Source organism: Girardinichthys multiradiatus, chromosome 3 (assembly GCF_021462225.1).
Source record: "Girardinichthys multiradiatus isolate DD_20200921_A chromosome 3, DD_fGirMul_XY1, whole genome shotgun sequence".
NCBI lineage: Eukaryota > Metazoa > Chordata > Actinopteri > Cyprinodontiformes > Goodeidae > Girardinichthys > Girardinichthys multiradiatus.
The window spans coordinates 25614910-25632116 of record NC_061796.1 but is presented as its reverse complement, the minus strand read 5'-3'; the positions used below and the strand labels follow the sequence as shown (position 1 = coordinate 25632116).

The 17207-nt window shown below is 39.1% G+C and overlaps 1 protein-coding gene across 1 annotated transcript; it reads right to left on the bottom strand.

Moving 5' to 3' along the window:
* Positions 1 to 14576: 14576 nt before the first annotated feature.
* Positions 14577 to 15551, bottom strand: si:ch211-198c19.1 (uncharacterized protein LOC100151013 homolog). Its single transcript, XM_047361842.1, has 2 exons — positions 15427 to 15551; positions 14577 to 15344 (listed from the first exon to the last, which is right to left on the bottom strand). The coding sequence occupies exon 2, from the start codon at positions 15342 to 15344 to the stop codon at positions 14763 to 14765; it is 582 nt and encodes a 193-aa protein (XP_047217798.1). The 5' UTR covers positions 15427 to 15551; the 3' UTR covers positions 14577 to 14762.
* Between the last annotated feature and the right edge of the window lie 1656 nt (positions 15552 to 17207).

The window sequence follows — 17207 nt, the reverse complement described above, 5'->3', positions numbered from 1 at the left end:
AACATTTATACTTCTTAACATTTATTTTCCTACATTTATTTAAAAAAGTCATCTCACAATGATCAACATTAGCATATCAGTTCATCAAGTAAATTTGGCAGTTTTAGCAAATCAAGCTAGTTTTTGTCTGTAGTCTCTGGCAGTTTGTGGATGTTACATAAAGATTTTTAGAATACAGTGAAAAAATAGACTTATTTTAGTATTGCAAGATCTTAAATAAAACAGAGTTCTCCCTTTGTATTAATTAGTCTCTCTTCCTCAGTTTCTCTGCTCTCATTCTGCCACAGCTATTCCATATCTCCTCTGATTAGCTCATCTGGTTCCTATTTATTTTTCCTATTTATTTTTCCACCACTCTGCTGTATTCTTCTGTGACACACATGCTGGTTGCAGGTCCAGATTTCTTCGTGACAGAATTGTAAGAATTTTTTTTTGCATTAAAGCTCTTCACCTCCACTTTCTGCATATGGTCTGCATGTATTTGGTTAAACTAAAAACCAATAAAAAAGACAATTGAAACCAATCCAGTCATACAGATGGATTCCAAGTCAATCACTTCCATTCTAAATTGATCCTGCTAATCAATCAGTGAAGTCAAGTTTAATTTATTATTCAAATTGGGAAAACGTTTTCTATCTAAGGAAACTCAGGAGTTTGCATTGAGTCACTGACTTGTAACATTCCCTCTTCTATCAGTATTACAACCTGTGATATAAAGACATCATTTATTACAGTTTCAAAATAGGCTCTGAATTAAAACAAGTTTTATGTAAAAGTTTATAATACGCCACATATCTTTAATAATTAAGAACTGTGAGATGTATCTTTAGAAATAAATAATCAATTAAATTAATCAAAATATGGAATCCCATTCAGGATTTAAAGTTAACGCAACATATCTACTGCAGAGGGCTGCTCGGGTTGCAGTTGTTTGCACTGTTGCCTTGCTTAAGGAAGGTCCTGGGTTTGAATCCCAGTCTGAGGAGTTTGCATCTTTTCCCAGTGTTTAAGTGGGATTTCTCAGAATACTCCACCTTCCACCCACAGGTCAAAATAATCACTGTTAGGTTATAAGGTTGCTCTAAATTTCACTTAGGTATGAGTGTGAGTGTGTGCATGGTTGTTTGTCCTGTGTGTCTCTGAGTTGCTCTGTGATGGACAGTGTCCCTTGCCTCTCGCCCAATGACTGCTGGAGATGTGCACCAGCCTCCCTGCAACCCAGCAAGGATGAGCAGGTGTAGACAATGGATGAGTGGGTGAACTACAGAGGAGTATAAACTGAATGGGAGATGAATGTGACAAAATACAGGGAATATTCAACCAGGGAAAAATGGTTAGTATTTTTGCACTGCAAAGTTTCAACTTTAGTTCAGTTTCCATCCAAAAGGACCTAACCCTTTACCAGACCCATTTGCGGGGTAGATTTTCCCACCTTCTGCTTATTTGGCCTGGGGTGTTCTGCAGTGGAAATTTTCATTTAGAGAACGGTTTGTAAGATGTAATGTTCATCTATTTGAGGCTACTAGACTGCAATGTTCATTTGACTTTTCATCAAACATTTTCATAGACTCCTTACTGATTACATAAGCCTCTTGTTATAGTCTAACTGATCAAACGGTCATTGTATGTGAAAGAATCTTAATTTTTCTTCCCCATAGTAAATAATTATGGCTCTGCGTTTCTCTGCTGGATGAAGCCAGGTTATTACCATCATTAATTCTGTTTTTATTCCGTTCATCTGCTCTCTGTCCTCTGAACCCCTTGTCAGTTGCAACATTGCAACAAATGACTGAGTCTGCTTCTGCTGGAGGTTTCTTCCCATCAGATATATATATATATATAGATGTCTGTGAGTTTTTCAGATTTTACATCTTTCTCTGTCAGGTAAAAATAGTGACCTCTGAGATGGAGGGTAAAATGAAGATAAATTAAACAACGAAGAGATCAGTGGATGAGAAAATGTCTCATCGCAGAGAGACTAACAGTGTCCAGACCTCATCAAGTTGAAGTTCATCCCAGTGAATGATCATTTCTGTCTACATGGTTCACATGCAAAGGAAGAGCCATACTTGAGGAATCTACTCTCTCACTGTCTTCTTGGGCAATCCCCAAGAAGATGAGAAGTTGAGAGTGAAAGAAAAATGACTGGAGAGAAGCGGCAGACATTTGTCCCAGGAGACACATTTGTGCAGCGCTACATGTACATCTTCTGGGCTGAATGTTTGAAGTGACAGCTCACCTAACAGGGAGGAGGCTGAAGAGAATGACATATCTTTAGATGTCCTGGTATGGCGTATCAGCTCTAGTTGTCATGTTGAGGAGTCTTACTGATGCTGACAGTCATTTTGTACCATGCTTACAGAAACAGAGCTGCACCAAAAGAGTCAGATTTAGATTCAGAATGTTACCTTCATTCAAAATGACTTATATTGAGTGTAGTTCTGCATCACCGTGTTTTAGAAATTATGGTATTTCATTATTTGAAGAGAATACAATTTTTCCAGTTAATAAAGTTAGATCCAGTGTATGTCGAGAAGTCATCATGGTTACCTAAGAATCTGAAGAAGCCATTAACCTTCTCTCACTCATTTCCCTCTATGTTTCCTCTCTAATCCTATTGACCAATGAAATCCATTTGATGTTGAGTGTAGAGACATTATTGTAGAGCCAGATGTTTGTGAATTATAATTTCATTGTTAGCGAGTATGTCCAATCACTGTTCTGTAATCCAAAGTGGTGTCTTTATTGTTTAGGAATATAAAGATTTAGATAGGCAAAGTTTGAAACAGCGTTCTTTCCCTTAATGATTTCAGATTTTACACAATGCACAAAAATCTCTTAAAAGCAAAGGTGAAATGAAGTGCAGACCTCCAGAACTTAGATGACAAGCAGGACAGACATATTTTTTGTAGGAAATAGACCAAAGCAAAACTCCCTGCAGAGAATTACTATACCTATATAGGATTTACTGAAGCTCCACAATGCTTGGCCTCAGGGGAGAAACCATTCTGTTAAATAAATGTTTGGTCTTTTTATCTCAAGGGTTTATTTTCAAATAAAACCTGAGCTGAACATTTTAGTTTTTAGGACAATGCAAAAAACACCAATACAACAGTTAGGCATGGTGGAGACTGTTCTCCAAAAGCCCTAAAAATATTGATGTGACTGTCAAAACTAAAGACACATCAGCTGAAAGTGTCAATCATTAGAGAAATGATACAAGAAAAAGATGTACACACCAGCATCATGATGATATTTAAAGCTTTGTTTAAGGAGTATTAAATATTTGGAAAATGCTGTCCTGAGAGTTTGGATCAAAGCAAAAAAATGAATAGTCACACCCCAGAGTATGCTGCTGAGCAGACAGCCTGCTCATGTTACTGTAACATCAGATACATTAAATCACTTGAACTGTGGATGCATGTTAGTTGCAGACAGAGACACCAATCTAACAAAGGAAGAAAATTATTTGGACTTTTTAACTATTCTTTCAAAGCCACAAACCTTCAGATCCCCCAGCCTTGGGATTTAGGAGTCCACCAATATACAAGTCTTTGTTTTTCTTATTTACATATCATTTACAACTTTGCATTTTATTATAGTTTTGGAATGGGGGCCTAGTGGTTAGAAAGCAGGGCATTTGCGTCATGGAGAGGCCACAAGTATCCTGGTTCGGCAGCCCACTGCACACTAAGGGATAGGTTAAATTGTGAGATCAATAATAATCTAAATTATTATTAAAACTGCTGATGTTTGTGGTTCTGAACAATGACCCTTCCATGTGAAGGACATTCTCTGAAATGAAACATGTTGAGAGTACCCTGGTGAAAAGAATTTCTTACAAAAATTAAAAATGTATAAGATCTAAAAAATACAATCCTAGTGGTCATTCATTTTTTTTATTAATAAACTTGTCCATCAGCATTACTATTTCTGGATTTATGCTTAATGTTAATGTCAAATTAGTTTAAGGAACCTTTAAGGGAGAATCTAAGCTTTTCAAGTCTGATGGATAGAAGCACTTCTTTCACCCACTTGTTATGAGATGGAGGTTGAGGTTGTTTCCAGTTCAATTCAATTCAATTCAGTTTTATTTATATAGCGCCAATTCACAACACATGTTGTCTCAAGGCACTTCACAAAAGTCAGGTACATACATTCCAATTAATCCTAACCATTGAACAGTGCAGTCACATTCAGTTATTTATTGAAATTGGATAAAAAGTTTTTCGATCTAAGGAAACCCAGCAGATTGCATCGAGTCAGAGATTTGTAGCATTCACTCCTCCCGGATGAGCATGTAGAGACAGTGGACAGTCACTGGCGTTGACTTTGCAGCAATCCCTCATACTGAGCATGCATGTAGCAACAGTGGAGAGGAAAAACTCCCTTTTAACAAGAAGAAACCTCCAGCAGAACCAGAACCAGGCTCAGTGTGAGCGGCCATCTACCACGACCAACTGGGGGTTTGAGAGAAAGAACAGAGACACACAAAGAACACAGAAGCACTGATCCAGGAGTCCTTTCTATGGGAAGGAAAAGTAAACGTTAGTGGATATAGCTCCTTTAGTCGTTTCATCTAGAAAGAAAGAACAGACAAACTTTGAGCTAGTTTTCAACGTTAGAGTCTGAAAAAGAGCACCTATAATTAGTCACAGTAAAAGCTCAGTCAATTGCTATGTCTAGGAGAGAGAAAGGGTTAAACACTGAAAGACAGGTCCATGTGGGTCATCGGTAGAGGGTGAGCATTAAGTTGTTGCCAGCAGAAGCTCGGACAATCGATGCCCCTCTCCAGAAAGGTGTCACAGGTAGACACAAAGTCAGGCCAGGTGTAGCTTCTAGGAAGAGAAAAGAGGGAGAACATAAAGTTAAAAACTGAAATAACAGCAAATAATGCAAAATTGGAGAGTAGTGTGAGAATTTAGCGAAGAGGATGAAAGTTGGTCATAATGTCCTACAGCAGCCTAAGCCTATAGCAGCATAACTACAGATATAGTTTCAGTTTCAGCTTATTTATTCATATAGCGCTTATTTACAACAATGTTGTTTCAATGCACCCCACGGCGTGGGGCCGCCGGGAAGGCCAGACCAAACCACCGAGTACCAGAGCCCGGCCACCCCAGAATGGGCCACATGTAGGGGCACTAAGTAAAATAATAAACTGATAAAAGTTAAGGAGTAAGAGCCGCCTGGCCAACAAAGTGGCACAGGCAAAAACAACCTGCATGTTTTTAGAGGTAAAGGGCTGCAGGGGGACACCAAACAAGGCCAGAAGGGTGTCAGGGGAAATAATAGTGTTTTATGCTGTGCTGAGGGTTTTAAAGATTTCAGACCAGAATACAGTAAGCCTGGGGCAAAACCAAAACATATGGGAGTGGTCGGCTGGAAATCACTTGCACCTATTACAAGTCTTAGTTACATTAGGGTAAATCTGAGACAAGATTTGTCTTTTTAACTATGACGTCTGGATTATGACTAGATTACTAATATACAATAATTACACTTTAAATATGGAGTTACCTTACATTTTTCCAGCTTGCTGGAAAGTTATGAGCTGTTAGATGTGGTTAATATATATCCTGTTATAACATTGGGCGCTATTACATTTTTGCATACAAAACAATTACATGAGACAATGTAATGAGTTTTTCAATAGCTGGGTGACGGAATCTACTTTTCTGCTTCTATAAAAAGATCATTTGTATAGTAGTGACTACAATCACTAGATTTATCCATCATTTAAATAATACTTAAAGTACTTAAAGTGATATTCTAAGCATCAAAAGACAAATACAACAGTCAGAAGATCAATTGCTTTTAACTTCTATACTACGTTTCAGTTTTAAAACTTAGAAAACACATTGTTATTCCTTTTCAAGCTGCTCTTACGGTTCATTTTCCTGGATAAATGGATATCATGTCTTCTCTACATATAGATTTTGTGTTGTGCAATTCTTTCCTCTTAAATCCAAATTGTGGAAATTGAAATCCTCAGATCACCTTTTCATCAGGTAAGGTGTGGCATAAAAATCATTCCTAACTATAAACATGCCACAAGGTAAATGGTTCTGGTGCCCTTTGCTTTCCCAGAGGGCAGAATATTTAACCAAGGTTCAAAACAGGGGGATTATTCCGCGTGTGTGTCTGTTTGTTTGTGTGTGTGTCTGTGTGTTCTGACTCTGCATATCTACATATGTATGCAGCCTGTGTCATATTTACACCCTTGGGCCATATGGAAGGTGTCTGGATTGGTGTTTGAGAATAGTATACCCCACTTAGCTCTGTATTTATATTAAATTTTAAATCCAATTTAAATACAAAATTACCATATGAAATATTAAGCAAGAGCGTAAATATTTAATGTGAGCCCTTTACCATAGGCCTGGTATTCATTATGATGCAGTGCTGGATTTTAATGGGCAAACCCCCCCCCCCCCCCCCCCCTCAAGACCAAGTGTAAGGTTTCTCTGTGTGTCTGAGAGACAGCAGGGGACGCTGTTGCTCTGTGCTGAATTTCAGAGCTCATTCAGGTAACTTCAAAACACTGCCAGACTATAAAGAAAAAGATGCAGGCTTTTCTCAGTGAATTATTTCTATTTTATTCTCCGTTTCAAGATATTTTTTAAAACATGTGTCTCTGTTGGTGAGGGAGTTCAGTAGCTCAGTTTAATGAATGGAGAACATATGAGTGCTCTACCTTTCCGGGAAAAAACACGTGAAGACGTCACACGAGACATAAAAAACATTTACCGAGTAATTGTCCGGTAAATGTTCAGCTGAACATCACAGAACTGTAATAAAATAAAAGCTCAAAGTTTCATTTTTGTCACTAGGGGTCAGGCAAACACCACCTGATAAAGCTCTTTTAGGCGCTGGTAAAATTACAGTAAGAAGAGAGGACAAGGCCTGACTGTTTCTGCTTGTCTTTTCGATTGATCCGAGAGACACAGAGTTCTATTGTCCACTTTCCTGCCACATTAAATCGCAATGGGACTCCTGTTTTCTGCTGTATGTACAAAGGAGACTGTGTACTATCCTTTATGTCATGCATGTCCAGTTCTTCATTATGCAAAGCTAACCAACTGTTTCAAAATTACCCAGAAATATGCAAGAAAATGTGCTGTTGTAAATGAAAGAAATATAGGAACAGGTGAGGCAAGACGAAGCCAGAGAAAAGATAGAGACAGCTATGAGTTAAGGAAATTAGCTTTATGGAGTTCCAGGGAAGAGGGAGGGTTAGAGATGCATGAGCACACAGCCCCTGTGAGGCAAGGCAGGGAGGAACATTAATCATTGGGAGACATCTGTTCATTCTGCCACTTTATAATTCTGTCAAAGAGTTCAGACTCCCCCAGCCCATCCCCCGCCCCGTCCATCAACTCAGAAAAAAGCTTGTCCTCTGTTAAGCTTGGGCAGACAGAGTGAAACATCAGAGTGAGGCTTCGTTTAGCGCCGCCTTCAATTTAATTTCTATTTCAACTCATTTAAGACAGAAGAAAACACAGGGACAGTGACAGGACGCTGGTGTGCAAATCAGTGCTATTATCTTCAAAATGCCAGCTTGCAGGGAGGCCCAGATGAGCATGTTATGGAGCAACCTGCTGTGCTCGTGTATATGACAACACAGGTGTTTGTCTCATTAGGAGATGCCGCGGTACCTTCACTCTTGATCCCAGTTGTATGCCTAATACCAAACCTTTTGATAATTCTGAACTGATACCAGGACTGATAAACAACTACATAATAGTTTTTATCCTGGATAATTAAACACAACATATTTGTGCATTTTTGTAAGTGAATGAGAGCATGGGCTTTTTTTTAAAGATTTCAAACAACTTAAAGACCATTACTTTCTTTCATCACTGTGTAGCTAAATCTCTTTAAAACATTTGCATGGAGACAGATGAAAGGATGCGCAGGGCATGGTGCCTACATGGTCATTAATCTTCCTGATATGTTTGTTTCTTCATCCATAACTGATTGCAGTAACTTACCTGTTCAAAATGTTTGTGTTCATATATGTTCAGAATCACATTCAGCAAAACAGAAGTTATTTTTATGATTTGAGCAGAGTTGTAGCACCAAGGAGGGTTTTACTGATTCTGGAAAAAGGTTAGGTGTGGCCATGGTGGATGAATTTGACCGTTTTGAGTTGATCACGGATGCGTGACACTCTGGTGCCCCCCTGATTTTTCCTTCAGACCCACGACCCCTCCTCAAGCCCGTGAAGAGACGAAATTAACGTCAAAGTAATTTTGTTGTTTTTATATTAAATCGGATAGGTGTATTTAGAGGTCTGGGCAGGGTGTGGCATAGTTAAGGTAAATTAGGACCACCACTAGTTAATCCAAGGTATTAGCTTGTTGCATGCAATATTGTTCGAAGTGCTTTATGCTGAACTGTTTTGATTTGCTGTCTGAATACTGTGGAACTGCAAAGCATGGTTGTGCTCATGTTTTTGTGCGTTCGTCCTACTAATTGCCAATCAGCCAGGAGTTAAAGCTTGGACATTTTTCATTCGAAGCAGACTGCAGTCTGCGTTCTGGAATTGTGGCTTCCTGCCTTAGAGTTTTATGACTCTTTTTTCAAGATTTAGGGCTATCAGCTGCTAGTGGCAAAGGGGCATTGCCCTACCATTCTGCCAGCTGATAGCTGCTGTCACACACGGAGAAAGGCTTCACAACGTAGTGGTTCTGTTTCACTTTCAAACTTAATCCAAATTGTTGTGTTATTCTCATTTGTCCATAAACTGCTGGTTTGATCTTCATCTGCCCTCCAACATATATCCTTAATTTTGATTATTAATGTACCCCTTTGTAGAATAGTGCATGCTTAATTAGGTGAACATTGTTGGACCGGAATGATTTGATTGTAAGAGGGATGATTGGTTTAATAAATGTTCACATAGGTAAAGAAACAGTGTTTGTGTTTATTTTGTGGTTGAGTGACTATCTATCAAAAGAAGGTTAGAATTCCACCATTTGGTGAAAGGGTTGATGACACAGTGACATTTGGCATGGTATAGGTTAATAAACATAAATTATTAATGATGATTAATTAATTGTACTGTGAGCCCAATAATCACTCCACCAGAGTGTATCTATGATCTTTATTCGTAAGAAATGATTTTTGATTTGAATTTATTTTTTCTAAATTATGATTTTTAATTATAATGTTTGATAAATATTTATAATCAATAATCATAATCCTTACAGTGTCAAGTAAATATTTCATTCAAATCAATTCAAATTCAATTCGGAAATACTTTATTGATCCCAAAGGGAAATTAAATGTTGTAGTTCAATTTATTCAGGTTTCCTCAAAGAGCCGTTGTAGGTGCTGATGGCTGTGGCCAGGAAGGATCTCCTGTAGAGGTCCGTCTTACAGCAGATCTGAAGAAGCCTCTGACTGAAGACACTCTGTTGTTGTACAACAGCCTCATGAAGAGGATGCTCAGGGTTCTCCATAATGTTCCTCATTTTATGAAGAATCCTTCTTTGCACAACAATCACCAGAGGTTCCAGAGGAGTCCCCAGAACAGAGCCAGCCTTCTTTATTTGCTTGTTGAGCTTTTTTAACTGGCTCTGATGCTGCTTTTCCAGCAGATGATGACAGAAGAGATCACTGGACAGTCACTGGCATTGACTTTGAAGCAATCCCTCATACTGAGCATGCATGTAGTGACAGCAGAGAGGAAAATCTCCCTTTTAACAGGAAGAAACCTCCAGCAGAACCAGGCTCAGTGTGAGCGGCCATCTGCCATAACCGACTGGGGGTTTGAGAGAACAGAGCAGAGACACAAAGAGAACAAAGAAGCTCTGATCCAGGAGTACTTTCTATGGAAAGGAAAAGTAAATGTTAATGGATGTAACTCCTTTAGTTGTTTCATCTAGAAAGAAAGAACAGATAAACTTGGACGATGCCCCCCTCCAGGACGGTGTCACAGGTAGACACAGCATCAGGCCAGATGTAGCTTCTAGGAAGAGAAAAGAGAGAGAACATAAAGTTAAAAGCTGAGAGTGACAGTGGTCATTATGTCCTCCAGCAGTCTAAGCCTATAGCCGCATAACTACAGAGATAGCTCAGGATAACCTAAGCCACTCTAACTATAAGCTTTATCAAAAAGGAAAGTTTTAAGCCTAGCCTTAAAAGTAGACAGGGTGTCTGCCTCACGGACTAAAACTGGGAGCTGGTTCCACAGGAGAGGAGTCTGATAACTAAAGGATCTGCCTCCCATTCTACTTCTAGAGACTCTAGGAACCACCAGTAAACCTGCAGTCTGAGAACGAAGTGCTCTGTTAGGAACATATGGAACAATCAGATCTTTGATGTATGATGGAGCTAGATCATTAAGGGCTTTATATGTGAGGAGGAGAACTTTAAATTTTATTCTGGATTTAACAGGGAGCCAATGAAGGTAAGCTAAAATAGGAGAAATATGATCTCTCTTTTTAATTTGCATCAGAACTCTTGCTGCAGCATTTTGAATCATCTGAAGGCGTTTAACTGCATTTCTCTCCACAACAGACTTATAGAAGATATGCAGCATCTTGCTAAAAACACTGAAGGACTTCAGCTTCCTCAAGAAGTACAATGCTCCTGTGCTGCTGACTACCTGGTTAGACTCACAACCTTTCAGTCTCACAAACTGTGGTCTGTTTGTCAGGTAGTCTTTGATCCAGGAGATTATTGAGGCCTCCACATGAGTCTTCTGGCATTTCTGACAAAGCAAATCAGGTTGGATTGTATTAAATGCACTGGAGAAATCAAAGAACATGATCCTCACAGTGCTGCTGGCTTTGTCCAGATGACAGTAGGTTTGTTGAAGCAGGTGTATGAAGGCATCTTCAACTCCAACTCCACAGCGATAAGCAAACTGAAGGGGGTCCTGATAGTTTATAGTTTGCTTACTCAGTCTCTCTCGGACCTTCATGATGTGGGATGTCAGTGCAACAGGTCTATAGTCATTGAGGACTGATAGGTGAGTTTTCTTTGGTACCGGAACAAGACAGGAGGTCTTCCACAACACTGGAACCTTCTTCTGGGCCAGGCTAAGGTTGAAGAGGTGCTGTAGAATCCCACAGATCTGCTCTGTCTAGGCCTTCGCGATCTGGACCTGCAGCCTTGTTCCGGTTCAGTCTTTCCAGTCGTAGCTTCACCTGACGTCTTGAGACACACAGGTGGAAGGTGGAGGCAAAGGGAGCATTAGTATCTTCTGATTTGGTTGAAGGCAAACATGTCGAAGCAGAAGGGTCCATGGCTGAGGTGAAAGATAAAACATTTGAGGTGCGACAGGAAAGCTGTGGGTCAAAGGAGGTTGGGATGTCTGTTTGGCTGTGAGCAGGAGATGAGGATGCTGAGCTTGCTTCATAGGAGTCAGACCCATGAAGCACAAAGGACACACAAGGTGAGAATCTTGAAGCAACAATACTCAGGTAGGCTATGGTATTCAAATGATGATCAGTATTGTGCTAAGTGTATAAAGACAACCATTACACCACCAGGAGTAGTCTGGTACAAGGCAACATAGATCAATGTTTTCATGTTGCTTAAACCAAAGCTGGATGATTTTTTTCCCAATCTGTTATTGTTTAATTCTGGTGAGCCCGTTGGAATTGTAGCCTCAGTTTTTTGTTCTTAGTTTACAGAAAAGGCTTCTGGTCCAATCTACCGCTGCTGTAGGTCATCTGCTTTATGGTTGGATAGTGTGTAGAGTGGTATTTTGAGTAACTGTGGCCTTTCTGCCATCTCAAACCAGTCTACCCATTTTCTGCCTGACCTTTAACAAAAATAGGACATTTTTGTCCTCACAAGTGCTGATCACTGGATATTTTCTCGTTTTTAGAGAAAAAAGAAATCTCCATCTGTAAATCTGAGAAATGATAACAGTATGTGTGGAAATCCCAGCAGATCAGCAGTTTCTAAAATACTCACACTTGTTTATCTAGCATCCAACAACCACGTTAGTGACTTAAAACTCCTTTCTTCCCCATTGTGATGCTCGGTTGTAACATCAGCAACTCATCTTTAGCGCTTCTAGCGCTTGGCTGATTTGCTTTGTTCTAACAAGGTATGAAAAAAGTGTACCTAATAAAGGGGCGGGTGAGCATGCAGTTTCCTTGGTTCATTGTTAGATCCACCTTTTAGTCTTGTCCTTCCCAGGCTTGCTTTTCCTTTGTTTTTGGTCCTAATTGCTGTGACAGCTTGTAACTAGGGTTGTCCGCTTGATCTCGTCACTTAGTTCCACTAAACCCTCTACCAAAAAATTGTGGTTAGAAACTTTGAAGTGGTAAATTATGAGATATCTTTACAATAGCATATAAGCTGATCATGGCATTTTTATTGTTCAAAATGAAAGACATTTATTATGTGGTCAACATGTCTGCCCCTTTCGTGTGTGTTTGATCTGTGAAGTAAGTAAGACAAATATTGGCTGCTTTTTTATTTCTTCAAAGTTGAGTTTGAACATCCTGACGCTAAGCTGGAATAGCTGGGAATTTTCAAATGCCCTTGGGCCCTTTAACAAGATCAAGTGTTGTACTGTATCTTCAGTGTTCCACAGATTTGGTCTGGTACAAGCACTCAATAAATCTCTCTTACCTGCTGAAAATAGCCAGTAACATTTTCAGTGGGGGCATGGAATCAAATCTGAATTCAACCGGTGAGCATACAGCGGTCCTTATGATGTCCTGCCATTGGCAAGAGAGGAGAGCCGAAGATGAATGAGACCATTCAGTAGGTTTTGAGGACTGCAGGCGTGAGGGTGCTTTGTCATCATAATATTGAAAGTGAGTTTTCCAAGAGTTTGTGCCTTTTGGCCATAAAGGTATGTGCTGCCTTGTTTCACAACTCATTAGAGTCAACATTTTGATTCACTACCTACTATTCAAGCTAACATTGGAGTTCACACAAATGTATGAAAGCTCTGCAGAATTTTTGTAGTGTTTTGCACTGCACCACCACAAGGTTAAAATGCTTCACTTCCGATGGTGCATTTTCACCTCAGCAGTAGGGTAATATCATTAACCCAGGTCTAATTTTATATAACTGTAATAATCTTTCTATTATATTTCAACTAAGTTACATTTTGTTTTTCATCTTTTCTGGCAGAAAAATGTAGATAAATACTGAAAGAGGCCTTGCTTTTAGTGTTTTGGTCATTAGGGAATTGTGAATCATAATCACATTTTAAGAAACAATGACTCTTACTTGTCCTGAAACAACTGCATATCAAAGGGACAAAGAGGTTGAGCAGAATAAAATAGAATAGAATAGAACAGAATCTATTAGCTATAAACAATACCTTAACTATACAAATTAGTTGGGAATAAATATGAAATGTATAATCTAAAAAAAAAGCCATTTGTAGTTAAACATTTTATTTGTGTTTTTTATATTATATATTATTATATAACAAAAGGCTATATGTAACAGATTAGACAGATCTGTGAAAAGTTAAACTCCAATAAAATAAATATTAATGTTTAGTTCATGAACTGTGGTCATGAATATTGCTTTTAAATTAAAACCTGAAAATGTTCAGACTTTTTCAAGTTTTGGGAGTAGTTATGGGAGTAGCTGTGAGGAAGAAATATCCGGGATAGCATGGTGTGTCTAGTAACATTTTAGTGTCACAGTAAGGGAAAATATTTAAACCCTAATCAAATTTTCTGACCTCATCCTAATGGTTCTAATTTTAAGCACATATTGTTGGGGAGATTTTGCCCATACATTTTTAGGGACAGCACTATTGTTGCAACACATTAATGTGTTAACAGGTCACTAAGGCAATCAAGAAAAATTCTTAAAATCCTTATCCTTTAAATAAACAAATCTTTATTCATTCATGCATTTCTTTGGAGGGCTGCATGTCCCTCCATGTGCTCGCCAGAGTTAGCCTGACTGCCATTAGGTACCGAGATGAGATCCTCAGACCCCTTGTGAGACCATATGCTGGTGCGCTTGGCCCTGGGTTCCTCCTAATGCAGGACAATGCATGTGGCTGGAGTGTCAGCAGTTCCTGCAAGATGAAGACATTGAAGCTATGGACTGGCCTGCCTGTTCCCCAGACCTGAATCCGATTGAGCACATCTGGGATATCATGTCTCGCTCCATCCACCAACGTCACGTTGCAACACAGACTGTCCAGGAGTTGGCTGATGCTTTATTCCGGGTCTGAGAGGACATCCCTCAGGAGACCATCCGCCGTCTCATCAGGAGCATGCCCAGGGGTTGTAGGGAGGTCATACAGGTACGTGGAGGCCATACACAATAATGAGCCTCATCTTGACTTGTTTTAAGGACATTACATCAAAGTTGGATCAGCCTGTAGTGTGTTTTTCCACTTTAATTTTGTGTGTGACTCCAAATCCAGGCCTCCATTGGTTAATGAATTTGATTTCCATTGATGATTTTTGTGTGATTTTGTTGTCAGCACATTCAACTTTGTACAGAACAAAGTATTCAATGAGAATATTTCATTCATTCAGATCTAGGATGTATTATTTGAGTGTTCCCTTTATTTCTTTCAGCAGTGTATATACACAATCAATTTCACACAAAGTAAACACACCTCATTTAACATTTCAAATATTTTATTGATTTTAGACATTATATATCACTCTATATGTTCTACAAGCAGGTAAGATTCTTAAGTTACTCACATTTCTTAAATTAACAGAAGCATTTTCTGGATACATATTACTCAAGATTGTATGAAAGAAGTTTACATTTCTCATGGATTTATTTTTGGGTCAAAGATGTTATGGCTGCCACAGAAGGGATTCTGCATCAGAAGAACATCTCTTTCCATTAAAATAAGACGTTTTTTTCTGCCGAAGAGCAGCCAGAAGATTTGGGCCAATTTTGTATGTCTCTTTTGCATTGTAATGTGCAGACGCATATATCTCCTCAATGCGTCTGTTGTTCTTGTTGTATCTCACCAGAACTCTGTCCATGTTACTGTGAGGATCTCTGGGGTTGTAGTCCTTCCTGACGTTGTAAGGCAGATCCTCAGCATGAGGAGAGTGGAGGTTACCAAGGGTAAAATATGCGTACTGCCCTTTGTCGTGAATCACTGGAAGCAGAGGATTTCTCCCAAAATTCTTAAACTCATGAAATCCATATTCTCCTTTCTTGGGATCACACAAAGCCCTCATGTTGTTGTCCAGGCAGTTCTGGACGTACCACACCAGAAGCTTGAGGCCGTGGCGGGGCGGGGGTCGCCCAAACCCACTGTCTTGCAGTTCTCGTTTTGAGTCGAGAGTTTTCAGAGCTGATGCAAGGACCAGGGACAACACGAGTGTGAAATGAAACAAGAAGTACCGCTGTCTTCCTTGTGCCATCTGCAAAAAGAAGAATTAGATTTTGATACAAACAAAAATCTCCAGGCTACAATTGCTCACCATATATTCTATAAACACTTACCTCTTTGTTTGAAGACCAAAACTGGAGATAAAAATGTGACCGTTGCGCTTTGTGCAGCAGAGGTGCCTGCTTGTTCTCCTTTTTACGTCTGTCTGTATCTGCGGGTTAAGAGCAGTGCACCAGCTGTCTTGACATAAGGAAGGAGCCTTTTAACTTCCTCTTTGTGATGTAAAAGAAAGTACTTCAGTGGTTGCAGAGCTGCTGTGAAAAAGTTTCATTTAAATTAGGACAAGCCTCAGCAGATTCACTGCAGGTGTCCAGCTGCAGATAGTTTCAGTGGGTTTCATAAATCACCATATCATTCTCTAATGGATCTGTTTCTCACCTGTCTATTACTTGGATACATCACTATATAAACTATTTTTCATCATTCACTGTGGAATTCTGGTATGTCCTCTCTGTCTCAGCCACTGAAACACTGCGTTGGCGAAATGGAACTAGACAAAAAGAAAAAAATATATAAAATGTGAAAAGTTTCTTTTTCTTTCTTTTTCTGAGTCCTCAGACCTCCTGTGTTTACATGAACATGACCAAATGTAATGTCTCAAACTTTTATAACCAAAGAACTGCAATTCCAACTATAGATTGACACTCATCGGTATGCATGTAATATACATTTTCTGGCTTTTAATTTTGTGTTTCAACTGTTCTTTTTTTAGAGTGGAAAAATGTTACAACACACACCTTAGGTTATCTTTACATGATGCTTTTTCTTCAAGTGGATTCAAGCAGCCTACTACTGGAACACCAGTGTCAATGTCCACAGTGGAGTTTGACATCTCCATAGACCGAAAGGTTGCAGACAAAGAGAAAATCCTGTTCACCTTCAAGCTTTAATTTAGCATCTGCACACATTGATGAGCCAAATACCTTAGAATCAGACAAGACAATGATAGAGCAAACACAAAATTCACAAAACTAAATTAGAAATAAACACTGTTGATTTCTTTTTTGTAAAATCCAGATTGTGTTTATAAATTCTGCTTTAAGCAGGGTGCGGATGAGCAGTTTGCAGTGATATTTATAATCATCAACAAGGGGTTGGAATTGCATTCACAAACACTGCCTGGGTTTGGTTATAGAACAACATTTTTAAATAAAGTTAATATCTTTATTCTTTTTTAGCGTCAACAGAATAAATAGTATTCTGTTTAGATAAATGTTCTTCTAAAGAAATTCTCAATACAGCAGATCATTCAGAGAGAGGATCATTCAGTGGCAGATGGAACGAGTAAGCATCAAGGTGGCTCTGTGCTTTGTTTTTATAGAACCATTTAGAACCTACAGCACCTATCTGCTGCTACATTTTGTGGTGGTGATAATTCTGCGTGGCTTTGCTTTATGGGTATCTTCGCTCATCCTACTTACACTCCTCTTTTTCATACTGAAAGTTTGATCAGTGGAACTTGAAGGTAAATTTGCAGATCAATACATCTTACTATTTGTGCAATGAAACAGCCTTTTCTCGGAACCCCCTGAATGCTCTCCTTCAACAGATGATCCACGTGGCCCTGTAGACGATGCTACATGCATGCTCAATATGAGGGATTGCTGCAAAGTCAACAGCAGTGACTGTCCACTATCTCTACATGCTCATCCAGGAGGAGTGAATGCTGCAAGTCACTGACTCAATGCAATCTGCTGGGTTTTCCTAGATAGACAAATGTTTTAACCAATCTGAATAAAAAAACTGAATCTGACTGCACTGTTTGATGGTTGGGATTAATTGGAATGTATATAACCAAGTTAAATTCTGTATGATTCTATTGAACTGACTTTGT

Excerpts from the sequence above, each read along its gene's own strand:
- si:ch211-198c19.1 (XM_047361842.1), bottom strand. The coding sequence starts at position 15,344 with ATGGCACAAGGAAGACAGCGGTACTTCTTGTTTCATTTCACACTCGTG.